The sequence below is a fragment of the Heteronotia binoei genome, chromosome 18 (assembly GCF_032191835.1).
Source record: "Heteronotia binoei isolate CCM8104 ecotype False Entrance Well chromosome 18, APGP_CSIRO_Hbin_v1, whole genome shotgun sequence".
In the NCBI taxonomy this organism is placed as follows: Eukaryota; Metazoa; Chordata; class Lepidosauria; order Squamata; family Gekkonidae; genus Heteronotia; species Heteronotia binoei.
In genome coordinates this window covers 49152348-49169719 of record NC_083240.1, presented here as the reverse complement: position 1 = coordinate 49169719, position 17372 = coordinate 49152348, and the positions used below count along the sequence as shown (strand labels likewise).

At 50.9% G+C, this 17372-nt stretch overlaps 1 protein-coding gene across 1 annotated transcript in view; it reads left to right on the top strand.

Annotated features, from left to right (window-relative positions):
• The window catches only part of CLUH (clustered mitochondria homolog), a 52707-nt gene extending 37203 nt beyond the window's left edge, over window positions 1–15504 (top strand). Inside the window, exons 15-25 of the mRNA XM_060259481.1 lie at window positions 865–1109; window positions 2511–2595; window positions 3928–4081; window positions 6877–7016; window positions 7449–7529; window positions 8582–8707; window positions 10122–10243; window positions 11560–11653; window positions 12312–12446; window positions 14095–14168; window positions 14963–15504. Of these exons, the coding sequence (XP_060115464.1) occupies window positions 865–1109; window positions 2511–2595; window positions 3928–4081; window positions 6877–7016; window positions 7449–7529; window positions 8582–8707; window positions 10122–10243; window positions 11560–11653; window positions 12312–12446; window positions 14095–14168; window positions 14963–15113 (1407 nt within the window). The 3' untranslated portion in view covers window positions 15114–15504. The remainder of the gene's footprint in view (window positions 1–864; window positions 1110–2510; window positions 2596–3927; window positions 4082–6876; window positions 7017–7448; window positions 7530–8581; window positions 8708–10121; window positions 10244–11559; window positions 11654–12311; window positions 12447–14094; window positions 14169–14962) is intronic.
• Window positions 15505–17372: the final 1868 nt, after the last annotated feature.

Below are 17372 nucleotides of genomic sequence, written 5' to 3'. Positions count from 1 at the left end.
TAGTCAGGGTCTTGCAGAGGGGCCTGTGTATGTGCCTGTGCAGGCTTGGTGCTAGCAGGCGAAAGAGGCTCATTTCTTCTCATCCGCCCTGCCTCCTCCCTTCAGGGTCATATCTAGGATCTTTTTCCAGGGGATGCCGCTAATTTAATTTTTTTTTTTTACTAATGTAAAGGCTGTGTGTGTGTGCCTGTGCTTCTGCTTCCCTTTGGTCAGCAGAGGGGCAGAGAGAAGCTGAGTGCCCTGGGGGAGGGGGAGGAGCCAGCCTGAAGGCTGTGTGGTCCGCAGCTGCCACCCCCGCCTCCCCTCACGGGGTCTCAGAAGACCTGACAACAGGGAGCAGAGTGGGCTGCCAGCAACAGAGGCCAGGCCTCTTTCCCCAGAGGGGGGTGAAGGGAGGAGCAGCCTCGTTCCGCCCTGGGAGCAAGCACGGAGAAGAGGTGGCACAGACAAGGAGGCAGGCCCAGTGAAGGAAGGGAGAGGGGGTGAGCCAGCCTGGTTGCTGGCCAGGCGAGTCTTCTCTCTGCTTGCCAGCATGGGCAACAGAGGCCACATGGCTGCCCTATCTCTTCCCCTTCTCTGCTCAGCTGTCAGGCGGAGAAGAGAGAAGGGAGGGGAGGCTCAGCCATTCCCCCCCCCCACACACCTGCCATCTGATCAGAGAGGGAGTTTAAAATCCCTCTCTGGAGTCACACAGCATGCTTTCTCCCCTGGGTGATGCTCTAGAGATGGGGAAATTCCTAGAGTGTCAGCATGAAGGTCAATTCTTTTCTTCCATTCCTGAATTTCTTGAGGGCAGGGAATGGTGAAGAAGGGTGCACAAGTGACAAGCATCAATAACTAATTTGTATGGTCTGTTTCCTGTAGGGGGTGGAGCTGTCAGGCTTGTCGGCCGCCATCAGCCACTTCCTCAACTGCTTCCTGAGCTCCTTCCCAAACCCAGTGGCTCACCTTCCCACAGACGAGCTGATCTCCAAGAAGAAGAACAAGAGGAGAAAAAACCGGAACCTGGGCACCGCCGACCACACCACCTGGGCCAGCCTGAGCCCGCAGGAGCTCTGGAAGAGCCTGTGCTCTGAAGCCAAGACCTACTTCGACTTCCGCCTGGAATGGTGGGTAGACACAGCACCACTGGTTCCTTGCTGCAGCTTCCTGCTGGGCTCAGTCAGGCCTAGGGGAAGTTCATGCCCCAGCAGAAGAGAAGCCTTCCTGACTCAGACTGCGTTCTCTGCCCTCTCTCTAGCAGCTGTGTTCAGAGAGGAGTTGCCCACAGACGTCTCCTAGGCCAGAGGTGGCCAGCGGTAGCTCTCCAGATGTTTTTACCTACAACTCCCATTAGCCCCAGTCAGCATGGCCAATGGCTGGGGCTGATGGGAGTTGTATGCAAAAAACATCTGGAGAGCTACTGTTGGCCACCCCTGTCCTAGGCGTTTTGCCATTATGGTGTTATGTTATGCTGTTAGCCATCAGCCACATGCTGTTTACTGCCTGTGTCTGTAAGATGTTTATGTTTAATTCAATTTATACCCCGCCCTCCCCACCGAGGCTGGTTTACTGTGCTGCTCCTGTTTCGTAATGCCTGTTTTTATATTATTTTAACTCTGTTTTATTGTTGTAAACTGCTCTGAACCCACTTGTGGGATAGGGCGGGATATAAATCTTTAAATTAAATTAAATTTGGACTCTGCTTTGCTCCCTAATGGAAATCCCAGGTGGCTTCATAAAATCCCCAGCTACAGTTTAAATAACAGACAATGTAAACAGAACAAAGTGACTGAAAGTTCTCCTGGCTTGTCTCAGCTCCACGAGCTTGTTGTTCTTTGAGTGTAGAATTCCTTCCTTGCATCTGTCCCACCTGCCCGTTTCACCCAGGATTGAGGGGCTCAAGTGTTTTGAGGACTGTGGCCGAATGGGGAGATGACTTCTCTTTAATTTCGCCACCCCATGGATAGTTTTATGCATTGGATGCCCCCCACTGCCTTAATTGTTTCTTTATCTTCACCCCGTGGCCACTTGTAGGATCTTCTAAGTGGAGGCAGAGTCTGAAAGGGCTGCAGACCTCTTTTTCAGAAGGGCAGCTGTGGTTCCTTGGGAGCCAGAACACAAGTCTTGTTGCATACAGTTCCCATTGCCTGAAGCTGGTGCCATCAGGGGCCGCCATGTTTGGCAGGTTGTCTCGCTGTAGTCATAAACGAGTTGTAAACAGTAAGGCCAAAAGGCTGAGAAATTTCACAGAAATGCTGCCAGCTGGGCCTTGTCAAAGCCCTAGGATATACAAGATGGATACCGTGACCCCTGGCACCAGCGGTGAGAGAATCTGGTTGAGCTGTTCAAACCTTGGGACAGGTGAGACCTGTTTTCCCAGCCTCATCCTGGGGCCAAGTCTGCTGTCTGGCTGTGCCCTGCTGAGAGGAGGGTGCTGGGCTTCATGGGGCAGCTGCTCTGAGGAGATCCCTCTGGCCCACTTGCCAGGACCATCTCCCAGCTCTTTCTCTTTCCCGTCCTGTCTGCAGCGAGAGTGTTGACCAAGCAGTAGAAGTGTACAGTCTGCAGAAGATCACCCTCCTTCGGGAGATCTCCCTCAAGACCGGGATCCAGGTGAGGGCTGCGTGTGCAGATGCCCCCCACACACACACACGCCCACGTGATGAGACAGACGGGAAGTTGTGCAGTCAGTGCCCAAGGCTCTACAGGGTCATGTGCACCTTGACGTGTGGATGGGGGACCGGTCGCCTCATGACTGCCCTTTTGGTCTGTCTTTTGTGCTCAAGAGAGAAGCCTGCTCACAATGGGCACTGCAAAATTAGGTTGGAATGTAGCGCAGTGTTCATGTTATGGTTGCCAACGAACCTAGAGAAAAGTTGCACCCCTTGAATGGAGGCTTAATGTGTGGAGATGGGCAGTGGGAGCATTTCAGGGCATGGGAGCAAATAGCATCATCTGGTCCAATCACATTCCGTTGAGCAAGGGGCGGGACTTTCTCCAGTCTGCTGCTTCAAACCCCTCCCTGGCCCAAAAGTTCTTTGGGTGAACTTGGGCCAGTTCAGCCTCACAAAGGAAGGGCTGCTTGGGGGAAGGTTGGAAGGAAAGTTGAATGACAAGAACTTGGCAGCTTCCACAAGCTGGCTGCATCTGTTGCTGGGCAGAATTGCTGTCAAGATCTGGACCAAACCGGGGTCCACTTCTCCACAGTCCTTACTGACTTGACTTCATTTTTAGCCAGACTTTTCTTAGTGAGATTGAAGGTGGTGTCCCATATTAGAAGACAATGTAGCAAAGCATGCGAGGCTTCCCCCCCGCCCCCCCATTCAGATCCTTGCTGGCTGGGTGACCTGGGGGGGCCATGCACAACCCTCACTTGCCTCACTGGCTGGTTGTGAGGGAGGAAGGAGAAGAGGGGAGGCCACTCTGGGGCCCCACTGGGGAGACTGGCTGGGGGGGGGAGAGAGGAAGTAAATGAAAAACAACAGACAGTGCAGAATAAGAACACAGTGCATTATGGACAGCGCAACGCCTACACTGAACAATGCAAAAGGAAAGAATTCCCCAGATGGCTCGTGGGTGGTGTAGTTGGAGCCCTCCCTGACCTTCTGAACTGTTGTGCTCTGCATATCCTGCGGGACAGCTGTTCGGACATGTTTTGGCTTTCCTGGTTCAAGGGACCAGCTTCGGAGTTGAGGGAAAGAAAGGCTCCATGTATTTCCCCCTTCCTAGAACTTTCCTAGACATTCAGGTCTGGTTGCAACTGTTGCTGGGGAGGGGTGACCAGATCCAAGAAGTATGGTTACTGAAGGGATAGACTTTGTGTTCCTTTAGCATAAAATTAGAAGGGCCAAGACTGAGTTTGTTGCCCTCTTAGGAAAAAATTTGGGAAGGTGGCATGGTTTTTGTGGGAAGTGGGAAAAAAAGATTTAAAATGATGCATTGCAGATCCTGCTGAAAGAGTACAATTTTGACAGTCGGCACAAGCCGACCTTCACGGAGGAGGACATCTTGAACATCTTCCCTGTTGTCAAACACGTCAACCCCAAAGCCTCAGATGCATTCCACTTCTTCCAGAGTGGGCAAGCAAAAGTCCAGCAAGGTAGGAATCCAGGATGGGGAGGAGATCTGGACAGTCCTGTTGCAAGAGATCCAGGAGGGCAGCCATGCTGGTCTGAAGCAGTAGAACAAAATAGGAGTCAAGGAACACCTTTAAGACCAACACAGTTTTGTTCAGAATATAAGCTTTCGTATGCATGCATACATCTTCAGATGAGGGAATGGGGTACAGTGGGCAGAACTACATACAGCTGGTGGGTTAAGAGTGTAAAGTGATACAAATTTAGGATCAAATGGCAAAATAGTGTAATAAACAAACTGGAAGACAATTTGGTCTGGATAGCATTTGTGTGGGAAACCAATAAAAGGTAATAAAAGTTGCCTGTTAATTGCTCTTGCTACAAGTCTAGGTAAAACAAAAGGACATGGATTTCCTAGCGATGTTCTTGTCCACCTAATTTACTTTTTAACATGTATTATAAACATCATTCTATACATTATAAACATTCTAGTTTGCCATTAGGAAAAAAAGAATACATCAAAATATAGTGAAAATGGGTTAAGTATATTTAATGAGATAAACAGCCAATATCCCTTATTTGAGTATGTCAATACAAAAAACATTATTGTGATACACTGCACTGTGCATATATAGCTGTACTCAGTGAGAGTGGGTTTAGCATATGTAATGAGATAAAAAACCAATATCCCTGTTCAGTCCTAGGAAGGTGCTTGTTTCAAGTTTCATAATAATTTGTAATTCAGCATTTTCTCTCTCCATTCTGTTCTTGAAGTTCCTTTGCAGTAAAACAGCTACTTTGATGTCACCCATTGAATGCTCTGGAAGGTTAAAATATTCTCCCACAGGTTTCTCAATTTTGTAATTCCTGATGTCAGATACCTGTGCATCCTTTGTCCTGTTTGCCCTGTGTAGAGAACTGAAGGGCATTCTTGGCATTCAGTGTCATATATAATGTTGGAAGACGAACAAGTAAATGAGCCTGAGATGGTGTAGTTAATGCTGTTAGGTCCTGTGATTGTGTTGTCTGCAGGTATAAGAGAGGCAGGAGTGGGTCGGCGTCTAGGAAGCGTTGCTCCAAGCCAGCCATAAAGATGTTAGTTTATTGCAGGTGCCCATAGCTGTACCATTGATCTGTAGGATCTGTAGGAAAAGTTCATTGCCAAATCTGAAGAAGTGATGTGTGAGAACAAAATGGCACAGTTTGGTGGCAAAGTCAGTTGTGTTTTTAATCAGAGATTTAAGTTATCGATGCTGTGTTGTAGGAATTTAGGCCACAATGGGTTAGAGCATATCCTCTCTAGATGGTCCTTTGAACTGAAAGGTGTTTTCCCAAGGAAAATAAGAAACTGCAAGATTCCTGCTGGATCAGACCCAAAGAGATCCATCTAGTTCAGCATCCTGAGCTCCCCCCACCCCCGCCAACCTGATGCTTTTGGGGAAAACCCACAAGTAGGGCATTCAAGCAACAGCCCCCACCTCTCTCTGCCCGCCCCTCGTCCTCAGAGGTGGATTGTTTCTGCGCAGGGATGTCCTGCGCGCCTTGTGAGACCAGGCTGGAAGGTTGAGTCAGACAGCATCCTGGGGTGACCCACCAGAAACCCTCCCCCCAAGCCAGGCATGAGGGCAGAAGCCCCGGGTGTGCATGGAGACCCTAGTGTGCGACTCTTAGGATCTTATTCCAGTTCTGTGCAGGGCTTGGATCCATCTATTTATCATCAGTCCTGAGAGTTTTTAAAAAATCCTTTCCTGCCACCAACCTTCAGCCTGCCCTTTCTGTAGGTATAAAGGGGGAGGAGGAATCATAAGTTTTTGTGCAGCTGAACACTGTAACAGGCACTGTTATCTGCAGAAGCTGCCAGTGTGCATTCCAGAGATGAACATTTCTGCACATCTTTCTGTCTCCTGTTGTTTTGCATGTTAGCTGCATCCCATGACTGCAAATAGCCTGAATCCCATGGCTTGAATGCCGGCCCTTCCCCAATATCCCTGCAGAACGAGTCAGTTTTTTTCTCAAACCTCCCACTTTACGACCATCAGCCTTTGGGGCGGGGGATGGGATTCTGAAGATAAAGCCCCTCCAATTGAAAATCCTGGATCCAAGTGGGTCTTTAAGTCAGCAGCCCCTTTGTGCCCCTCCCTCCACTGTTGACGCACTGCTTCTGAACACAGAGGGTCCCCTTAGCTGCCCATGCTGCCTTTGCAGCCCTGGAGGCTAGGAATTGGTTGCTTTGAGGCTTTCAGGCAGCAGAATTCTGCATCCTTTTTTCATTCCTGCCAGCAGAACTGCAACATAAACTGCCGTACACCATAAGGACTAGTGTTGCTAGTGTGTTGTATTCGGATCTTGGAAAGCCCTGGGTTCAAATTCTCCCACTGCCATAACCACTCATCAAGATAATGTTTGGCCAGCCTCATTTTCTTGAACTTCTCTGCCTCACAGGAGAGCCAGGATGGGGAGGGGAGAGGTCAAAGACTTCCAGCAGATGAGGGTTGGGGAGACCCAGGTTGGAAATGCACACCTGCTGCCATGGAAGCTGGCTGAATGGCCTGGCCTGGCCTGGCCCGCCCCACAGAGGTGTTGTGAGGAAAGGGGAGAATGGTATAAGCCCCTGGGGTCCTCACTGAAGAGAAAAATGGGATGTAAATGGAGTGAGTAAATAAAGTGAAGAAAGGAGACTGGTGGATGCTGCTTTGAAGAAGATTGGGATTGTTTAAACAAATGCCAGAGGAATGCTGGTTGGAAGTGGCCTCGTAGAAGTATCCGGGAGGTGCATGGAAAGTTTTAAAACCAGCCACTGGATTTGCCTTTTCTGCAGGGTTCTTGAAAGAGGGCTGTGAGCTCATCAGCGAAGCCTTAAACCTGTTCAACAACGTCTACGGCGCGATGCATGTGGAGATCTGTGCCTGCCTGCGACTCCTGGCACGCCTGAATTACATCATGGGAGACTACTCCGAGGTAGGCGAGGGGCCAGGCATGTCCCTCCAGCCTCCAGGGCACTCAGCGCCTCTGGGATGATGATGATGTCAGATTTACAGCAACCAAAGCCCAGGAGCCAAAATGAGGAAACTCGGAGGGGCTGGGCTGCGGCCAACAGGCACTGGAGTTTGCGGGGTTCTCTTAAAGACTACCAGGATGTCACCCTAAGGCTTCATGGGTTCAGCCTGCTGCTCAGGCAAGGAGAATCCCACACCTGGCAGGCTGGATGGTGGGAAGAGCGGCCTAGTCGCAGCCAACGTATGGTGGCCCCTCGGGGTACCCGAAGCAGGCGAGCCCAGCAAAGAGTCCGTTCTTCAGGGAGGGGATGAGGGGGGCCTTGGCCTGTGGGCAGGGTGACACCTTCTTTTAGTCCCTCTGTGGTTTGCAGCTTCCTGTCCTGTTCACTTCTAGGCCTTAAGTAACCAGCAGAAAGCGGTGCTGATGAGCGAAAGGGTTCTCGGCATTGAGCACCCCAACACGATCCAAGAATATGTAAGTTCCAGCTGGAGACCCACAGGGGAGGGGACTCCCATGATCTCCTGCTTTCTCTCCCCCATCCTGCTGCCACTTGGCTGCTTTCCTCTCACTCTGCAGCTGAGGCCATACCTAGAAAATGCCCTCTGGTTGTAGAACACAATCCCTGTATTGGTTCATAGCCCCTTTGTGTTAATTCTTGAGCCACACTCCTGAGTCCATTGTTGAGAACAGGATAGAAAGATGTGGGTGGAGGCTCCAAAGAAACAGATGCAAATCACAGAATCATAGAGTTGGAAGGGACCTCCAGGGTCATCTAGTCCAACCTCCTGCACAATGCTGGAAGTGCTCTCTGCTTGTGCAGGCAGATTTCTCAGAATGGAGGCAAGAGGCTGGCTGAGCTGTAGAAAAGGGTTCGATGTGAAGAAGAAAGCTGAGCTTTGAGCCCTGAGGGTTTTGACATAAGAAACCAATCCAAAAGCCAGTTCCTTCCTCCTCCTACTTGAGCTTTTCCTGGATGTTTTAGCTCAGCCTTTAAGGGCAAAGAGGACTGGCACTAGGGCTTCTGCCGCTAGAGGCAGACCCCTGCGCAGTGCCCCCCCCCCAGCCTCTTTGAAAAAATGAAATGTGCACACGGCACGATGACGCCCCCAAAGTGACGTCATCAAGCAGGCGGGGGAGCTGCAGCCACACGCCGGCTCTGAGGGCCAGCACCTTTGATGACAATTTACTGCCAGATCTGCAGTTCCTTGGTACACAGAGATGCTTCATATTTTCCCGACAGCCAGCCTGTACTGTGCAGCTTCAGAGGAAAGGCCTTGCTGTGGAAGGCAGCTGCGGGGGGGTGGCTGGGTCGTCTCATGCTACAGAACAAGATGATGACTGTTAAAACCAGGATTGCATTAAAATCAAGATCCTTGCAAGGAAGAGTTTAGGCTAACCCCTTTGTTTCTGAAGTGCTGGTTTTCAGCTTGCAGGGACTCCGTCCGGAGGAGCTAGCACTCCTGGGGGGTGCACTCCATGGGCCTGGGGGAAGGGGAGATGCTATCCAGACCTTTTGTCTGTTCCAGATGCACCTTGCTCTGTATTGCTTTGCAAACAGCCAGCTTTCCACAGCGCTCGGCCTCCTGTATCGTGCACGCTACCTCCTGCTCCTGGCATTTGGAGAAGATCACCCAGAAATGGCCCTCTTGGATGTGAGTAGCTCTGAAAGCCCTTGCCCAGAAAGGAACTCTGAGAGGGGCCTCCTTCCCACCATCTGCTTGTCACTGAACTTCAGCAGAGGAGCTCTAGTCCTCGCATTATTGAGAGAAGACAGAAGGGCTGCATTATGGTTCAGATTTGGAAGTGTCCCTTGTCCTGGCCTGTGCTGCCCTGTCTCCCATAGCCACAGTAAGACTGCCCCTATTCTGGACCTTCCTTTTCCCCATTGCAACACCCATCTGGGCAAAGGAATGACATATGTTTGTGCTGATTGCATCATGCTGTGTATCGAGATTCCAAAGTTCTGCAAATTTGTACACATCTTATGTCTGTCTTCCACACTTCCAGCCAAAAGTACATCTGGCTAGCTTTGGGGCATTGTTGTTTTGATAGTGTACATCTAGAAAGGTGCCGCCAATATGCAGATGACACCCTGCTCTGTCTGCTGTTGGAGGGCAGTCCAGGCCTGCCCCAGAGACTTTGGCCAGGGCACTGGAGGCCGTGGCTGGATGGTTACGGCAGAGTCGGCTGAAGCCAAATCCATTGAAGACAGAGGTGCTGTACGTGGGTTGTGGTGGGACTGGACAGCACAACACTTGGGCCATCCCAGAAGGTGAAGAGCTTAGGATGCCTCATTTTCTGTGGTGGCCCAGGTCACCACTGTTGCCACGTCTGCCTTCTTCCACCTCTGGCAGATCGGGCAGCTGGTGTCTCCCCCACAGGACCTAGCTACAGTGACCCACACAATGGTCACTTCCAGACTTGGCTCACTGTGTGTGGGCTTGCCCGTGGGAGTGATCTAGAAACTCCAGCTGGCGCAGAATGCAGCAGCACGTCTGCTGACTGCATCGCCTGCATGGGCTTGCGTTCAGCCAGTGCTTCGCCAACTGCACTGACTACCAGTCGAGTACCGGATCCATTTCAAGGTGTTGGTATTAACCTTTCAAGCCTTGCGTGGCCTGGAACCACCTCTTCCCACATGCGCCCCAAAGAGCTTTATGCTCAGGTCATCAACACCTCCGGATTCCCTGGCCCAAAAGATGTCTGATTAGCCTCAAGCAGGGCCAGCGCCAGGTGGGACTTGCTCCCCCTGACCGTTCTGCAGGGCCTTTTCTTGAGGCGAGGGGCACCCACTCCAGTTGGCCTCCTCTGCATGGACACAGCTTTGGAGAAGTCCTGTAGTCAGTGGCTCTGGTCTCTGACGCTGGGGATTCCTGGCCAAAGGCGGTCTGTTTTAATTCTTAGTTAACTAACTATATCATTTTGTAATCTGCCCTGTGCCAACTATAAATCAAGCTCTAAAATACAAAAGGGGACTTTTCCAGCAGTGGCCTTGAGGTGGTGGCTCCCTTCCCTGGCTGCCGCGTTCCTCCTCTGTCTAACTGACGCATGCTGTGTCCTTCACAGAACAATATTGGGCTAGTCCTCCACGGGGTGATGGAGTACGACCTCTCTCTCCGGTTTCTAGAGAACGCCCTGCTGATCAACTCCAAGTACCACGGGGCCAAGTCCTTGAAAGTGGCCCTCAGGTGAGACACCCCAGGGCTCCATGCCTGTTGGAGGGGCCCAGTTCTCTCCCCACTGCAACCCCCCATTTCCTATGGTGGCAGGTGAAGGCAGAGCAGTCCTCTGCACCCCTTGATGCGAGAGGTTCCCCTTCCTACAGCCTGCTTCATATGACTTCACAGCACGTGAGAAAGACAGTGTGTTTGGTTGGTTTCCAGAGTTGTGGCTGGAGAAAGCTCTTATGTCAGGGGCTGCCTTTTCTTTCATCTCCTTCCCCTCTCTGTGCATCATTGGTTCTCCTCTATGGAAATAAGCAAGTGTTCCATAATCCTCCCTTAGCTGAGGGCAGACACTTTTTGGTCTTAACCCTCCCTGGCTGACCAGCCATTAGGCACACCCAGTCCCCACCCCCACCCCCCGTGGCTGCTGCCCCCTCCGGGACGACTGCTGCGATGGTACCGCCTCTCCTCCCGCCTCTCCTCCCGCTCTGTGGCCTGTAGGCAGCAGAGTCCGCTTCAGAGGGCCTCTTTTTTATACTGTTGATGAAGAGCACAACTCCCTCTGCAAAGGACACTTCCCACCCACACCAGCCTTCCATATTGCAAGTGGGAGTCCTTGGCTTGTTCTCTCGTCTCCTCACCTGCCTCTGAAGTTGTAGAGTGCTCCATAGGGTTCTACCACACACTTACAGGGGAAAAACTTTGGAGCCAGATTGACTTCTGCTGGTCCGGTGTTCCCGGAGCCTCAGCGAGAGTTGCTCCTAATAACACCACGGGTAGCCAGGGAGGTCATTCTAGAGCAGCATCTTGCTTCTGACATTGGCCGGCCGGCCAGCACTCCGCCCCTCCCCCGCGCACCTGAGCAACTCAGCCAGAGAGGCACAGGCTGCTGCATCCAGACACCGAAGATCCATTTAGTCTGATAAGGGAACTTTTGTTCCATGAATTCATCTAATCCTCATTGAAAGCAAAGAAAGCCAGCAGACAGGAAGAAGCCCTGGAGCCTCTGGGGGGCTCCATAACTTCACCATTGTGTGGTGTGACTTGACTTCTGTTCTGAATCTGCCACCCATTCATTTGTCTGGATGTGGGAGGAAGGTTTTCTATTCACCCCCATCATGCAATGACTAATTTCATAAATCCTTATATAACACTGATTAACTGAAATTTCAGCAGGGGTGGGGAGCATGATGGTTTGTAAAGCAGATTTGCCACGCAGACCTCCTAGTGGTAGGAGGATGGGGGGGGGTGTTGGTTGGGAAGTACCAGAGATCTTTGACCCTCTTCCCCCCCCACTTTTGAGCACACACAGAATCCTTTCTCCGTCTCTCTCCCGGCAGCCACCACTTGGTCGCCCGCGTGTACGAGAGCAAAGCTGAGTTCCGGTCCGCTCTGCAGCACGAGAAGGAAGGCTACACAATCTACAAGAATCAGGTCAGGTTCCCTCCTCTGTTTGGTTAGAAAAGTTGCCTGTAAAATGCTGGGAAAGATATCCAAATAAACCTTATCTGTTGTTAAAAGTATTAAATTGGCTGTTGGGGAAGGCAGTTAACAGCAGTGTATCTGGGATTTTTTAATTGTTTCAACTTCTGGAAAGGCAGCAGAAGTCCTGGTGGGATGGAGGAATTCTCACAGGGCATCAGTCAAGACAAGGGAGATGAGGAGTGTAAGCAGAAGATCTTTGATTTTTGATATATTGTTTTTCTCCTCTTTCCTCTGCCCCTTGTTTTTTCATCTAGTTGTGGGGTCTGCTTTTAGTAGAAAAATGTAGACCTGCATTATGCACCATTCACAATTGCTGTGGTCACTCCAAGCCCTTAGAAGAGAGCAGAGTATGAATCAGGGAAGAGATGGGAGTCTTATGAAGAGTCCCACTCCAATATTGCCTTTTGAAGGAGATCCAAGGCCTGCAGAACTTGTTTTTGAACAACTCTGCAAAGAGGTTTAGAAATGAGCTTTTCACAAAGCTCAGAAATTCCTGGGCCAGGTCTGTAGCTCCAGGGTGCTGATGGTGAAAAGGAGCCTTATTTTGTCCATGCAGCCCTCTTTTGTGACTCACCCACAGGCACCTCAAAAACTGTTTTCTCCTTAGCTTGGCGAGCACCATGAGAAGACCAAAGAAAGCTCTGAGTACTTGAAATACCTGACTCAGCAGGCCGTGGCCTTGCAGCGCACAATGAATGAAATCTACAAGAATGGCTCCAATGCTAACATCATGCCCCTGAAAGTGAGTTGCTCTGTGGTATAAGGCAGTGCCCGCTGCGGGAACCAGACTGTTTTCTTCTTCTTCCTTTTCCCCTTTCGGAAGTTGTGTAGAGCCAGAGCTCCATTTGCAATAAGTGGACAATGATTTCCAGTGCTTTTCAATGCATGTGAGGGTGACTCTGTGGCATTATAGGGATGGGGGGGGGGGTTAGTGGTATTTTTCAGTGTGGGTCTATTGGACTGAAAACAGATTTTTGAAAAATCACAGATCCCAATATTGGTATTGTATTGATCCAGATTTCTTTGCAATCCCAGAGTTTCTTGGGTCTGATAGGCAAGAGAAGGGGAAAATTGGTTTTAAAAAAAGTAGAAGACTGCAGGTTTATACCCCGCCCTTCTCCCTGAATCAGAGACTCAGAGCGCCCTACAATCTCCTTTATCTTCTCCCCCCACAACAGACACCCTGTGAGGTGGGAGGGGCTGAGTAGTGCAAAAGCCGTAAAATACAGCTGATGAGAGGACCAGTACATCTCCCCCCCCCCCCCCCCACATCAGCCGTTTTTCAGGCCTTTAAACGGGGGGCGTTTAAAGGGACGACAGAAGTCAGCCCACCAAGTGGCTGCCTGGAGAACTGGCTTCTCCTACATGAGGCTGCCCAAGAAGTCAGGCAGCCCAAAGCTGACCCAGGCAGGAGCGCTCTGCTTTCGCACTCCTTTGGAGGCCTGACCTGGCCCGATGTGCTCCTGCCTCTCAGCCGCTTTTCAGATCTGCCCTGAAAGTACCTGGGATTTTTGTCAGGATCCTTCCCCACCCCCACCCCAATATCTTTGAGATGCCAAAATATACATCCATGCACCGATCTCTTCTCCTTCTGAGTGAAGGCCTTAAGGCTGACTGTGGCCTTTCTCATTGTGCTTTCTCTGTGTCACTGAGGAATGGTCACTTGTGACTGGATCTGGGAACTGAGGGGTGGGGGTTAAGCAAATGGTGGCCAAAACAAGGCTCCTTCAAGCATACAGGAAGGAATTCATCCTGTCCTGGAATCTTCCATCACCATGCTCTGCAGCGGAAGGCGCTTGTGGCCCTGCTGGTTCCAGCCTGCACTGCTCTTGGATGAGTGGAGAGGAGGAGCCACTGTTCTACCTGCTGCCCACCACTTCCTGCCCGGCAGTGGTTCTGACTGGCAGCAGTGGCTGCTCTTCCTCACCATGATGCTTCTTTGCTGGGCACCAACTGGCACGACCCTCTCACTTGAAGGAGGCCCCCCTGAAACAGACGGAGTGGCCTTCTGCTGAGCCAGCCCACAGCTTGCTTTGTTGCTCCCAGTGGGCAGCAGTGGGTCCGAGGCTCAGGCTGCTGCCAGGGACCTTTTTCACAGGAGACGACCGTGGGGCTTTCAGCATGTAAACTGAGCCTCAGCCCCCCTTGCCTTAAGAGGACTGCACCAGGTTCTGGCAGCAGCTTCTCCAGTGGTTGGGGTGGCCAAGGTTTCCTTTGCTTTTGAGGATCCAGCTAGCTTCCCTCTTTACTATGTCCCTCATCCCCTGTGGCACTTGCCTTGTGGATGGTTCAAGGGGACACCTCCTTCCTTCCTCATGGGAAAACCTCTGATCCATCCCAGCATTTTAGCGAAACCTCCTTCAAGAGATTCTAACCTTGGCTCTTCTCAGTTCACAGCGCCCAGCATGGCCAGTGTCCTGGAGCAGCTGAACATCATCAACGGGATTCTCTTCATTCCACTGAGGTAATCCTCTGGCTGGTGCTCAGCCATGCTTGCTTTGTTGAACACAACCCACTTCTGCATAGCTTCACCTGGAGGGGTTTTCTGTGGCAACTGTCGGTCCCTTTACCTGCCCTTAGCTGTCAGAGAGACTGCAGGTCGCTTTGCACTGACTGGGGAGCTCCCACAGTTGTTTGGTGGTTCTTGCCTGCTCTCTCTCTCTCTCTCCTCCAGCCTCTCCCTTTGGCTAAGTGCCTGTCCCACATCTTGCATGCAGAAGCCCAAAGTCTGCCTGCAGCAGCCACCCTTGGGGGATGTTGCCCTGGTTCTCGATCTGCCTTGACCTGTCAGGGGCTGGCAGACTTTGGCTCCAGAGGGAACTGTGGCTCTGTGTGGAACCAAAGATGGTTTTTAGGAAAGAAAAACTTTACATTACGGTATATTGGAGAGGTGCTGTGAAGGAAGGGCAGAGCAGGCAAAGACCTCCTTAGAGATGATTTGCAGAAATGGCAATGAGGGAGGGGATGAGGCGTCAGGTATCCAAGTGCAAATCACAGATTTATGTCCACAAACTGAAATGGTTGAGCTCGGTCCTCCTGGGTACCACAATCAGTTTGGGCTGTAGAAACCTTATGGAGGACAAGTCCACATATTTACAGTTAGGTCAATGGGCATTCTTAGACTGGCTCTCTGGTCTCTGACTCTTGACATCCTGCTGACCCTGTCCAAAGCGATCTTGTTCCACTTACCTTTTTGCATCGCTGGTGGATTGGCTTTGCCTGGAATGCATCCCTTTCCCCCTTTGCTTCTCTTCATAGCCAAAAAGACTTGGAGAACCTTAAAGCGGAGGTGCAGCGACGCCAGCAACTTCAAGAGGCACTCAAGACTGCTGATCAGTTGGAGTCCGAAGAAAAATCCCCAGAAGAGAGAGCCTTTGAGCCCAGCCTGCCTTTGGCTGATGCCCCCTAGCTCAGAGCTCCATTGAGAGAGCTGGCCCTTGTTGGGGTGGTTCAGCCCCCCCCCCCCCCCCCGGGAAGCTCACTCTTAGCCATGCGTGTGGGTATTTTTTTTTCCATTTGCTCTGGTACAACACAAAGAACTAAAATTTGAGAAATCAGTTTGTCTCTGTGGGCATCTACTGCACAATGGAAGGTGTGGCAAAAGATGCCAGACTCTCCAGTGAGGGGGGCCCTGGGGGGAAGGGGGGACAGGCTCCTATGTATGCCTGCACCAGTCATCCATTTCTACTGTGTACATAAGAGATTTAATTCCAAGTGAGTTATAACAACATTTCTCAGGTCATTTTTATGTTGACAAAGAATGCTGAATTTTGCAAAAAAGTAAAAAAGAAAAAAAAGGATCCATTCTTGGCCCCATTCTGAAATTTGTTCACTGGTTCTCTCTCTCTCCCACTCTGTTTCTTCCAAGCTTTGATCCTCCACCGTTTGGGTGATCATAAAATGCTCTCTCTATTAAAAACAAGTTCAGCCATATTTTTAACAGACTCCTTTAGGCCTGAGCAGGACTGGTTAGAAGGCAGAGCTGGGTTGAAGAGAGGTGGCAGAGAGAATGTTCATGTTGAGGAGGTAGAGCCATATGCTCCTTAGGCGAGCTCAGAGTGCTTGGCGGGGGAGGGGGCGCGGGGGGCATGAGTTTCTTTAACTTTCCCTGGCCTGCAGGGTTTGTGCGTGTCTCCTTTCTCTGGTCAGTCTGGTGGCACTCAACTTGCTGAAAATCCCCTCCCCTATTTTTGTAAATGGAGCATTGCACAACAAGTTAATGCCCTATCAGGTCAAAGAGTAAATGTGTTACCTCTCATTCAATAGAGATTTTAAAACGTAGCCACTGCCATGCCATTTGCCCACCCACAAGCCAGACACAAAAAGAATTCATAGGAGGAGGTCGGGAATGGATCTGTGGACCTTCCCTGTGAAATCACTTGTCTTTCCCAAGCATCCCTAAACTGCTGCTGTAGTTTAAGATTCTGCAACTCTCATGCTGAGAGACTTCTCAGCTCTTGACACACAAACACACACGCTCCTGGAGGGAGTTTGGAAATTGCTGGGGTGGGGAGGAGCAAAAGTAGCTCCTCTAGCCTGCTTAAATGATCGTCTCAAAGCAAATCAATGTTTTATTTTGTAAGGTTAACTTGTGAATGTATTCCAATAATAATCATGAATTAAGTCTTCAACAAACTAAACAAGTTTCTTCCCCCTCCCTTTCCCTTCTCTCTCTTGCTGAAATTATAAACACTGAAGAATATGATTTTTGTTTTTGGTTGTGCCCTCCCTTCCCCCCCTCCACATCCTCTGTGTTGGTTTGGTGGGAAACTCCTATAGGAAGGCCTCCATTGCTGGCAGTGGCTGGACCCCACAATGGCAGCTGGGCCAATTGAGGAACCCCACAGGCCCCCCCATAGCTGCTGCCCCCCCGCCCCCCCAGCCCAAGCTCTTCCTGGCTGGTGAGAGTTTCTTCCCAAGCCCCAGCCTCATTGCTGCCCTCCCCCACCACGGGCATCCAGAAGGCACAAGTGCAGTCGCTCTCCTTCCCTGCAGGGTGAGGACTTGATCGCTTCTTGGGTCACCTTTTTTGAGGCCCACGTATTGCCTTGTCTGCTCAAAACTGTGAGCTCTCTTTACTGTTGTGACCCAAGTATTGTATTTGGGAGGCAATTTTTTTTTGGGGGGGGGTGTCTTTTGTGTAGCAACTAAATGCAGGGATGGGTGACCTGTGGTTTGTATAGCCTGCCAGCCCCACCCGCCTTTTGCGGTCCAGAAGGTCCTCTGATCTTCACTAGGAACTTGTGCTTGTTTGGAGGGGGGCTTTTCTGACGGAAAGAGCACAGGCCTCGGGACAGCAGAAGCACTGGTGGGACATCAGGCCCCCCCCTGTCCATTTGCACCCTGCCTGCTCCTGCTGTGGGGGATGCAGCCAACGCACTTTGTCAAGGAAGAAGAACTTTGGTTTTGGGCCACGTTTCAGGGGAAGGGGATGCACTTTGAATTTCCTGGGAATTCTTTCAATAAAGAAATGATTTCAATGTAACTCCTGCTTTTAAAGGGTTTTTATTTGGTCTTTCCTGTAAGTCCTGGTAACTTTACAGGACAGGCTCTCCCTGCCGTTACTGACTGCCAATGGGCAGGGAATGAGCCTGGCTTCTGCCGCTGCATCAGGGCAGGTGGGCTGTGGCCAAAGAAGAGCTGGTCAGTGTGGTCAGCACTCCTGCAG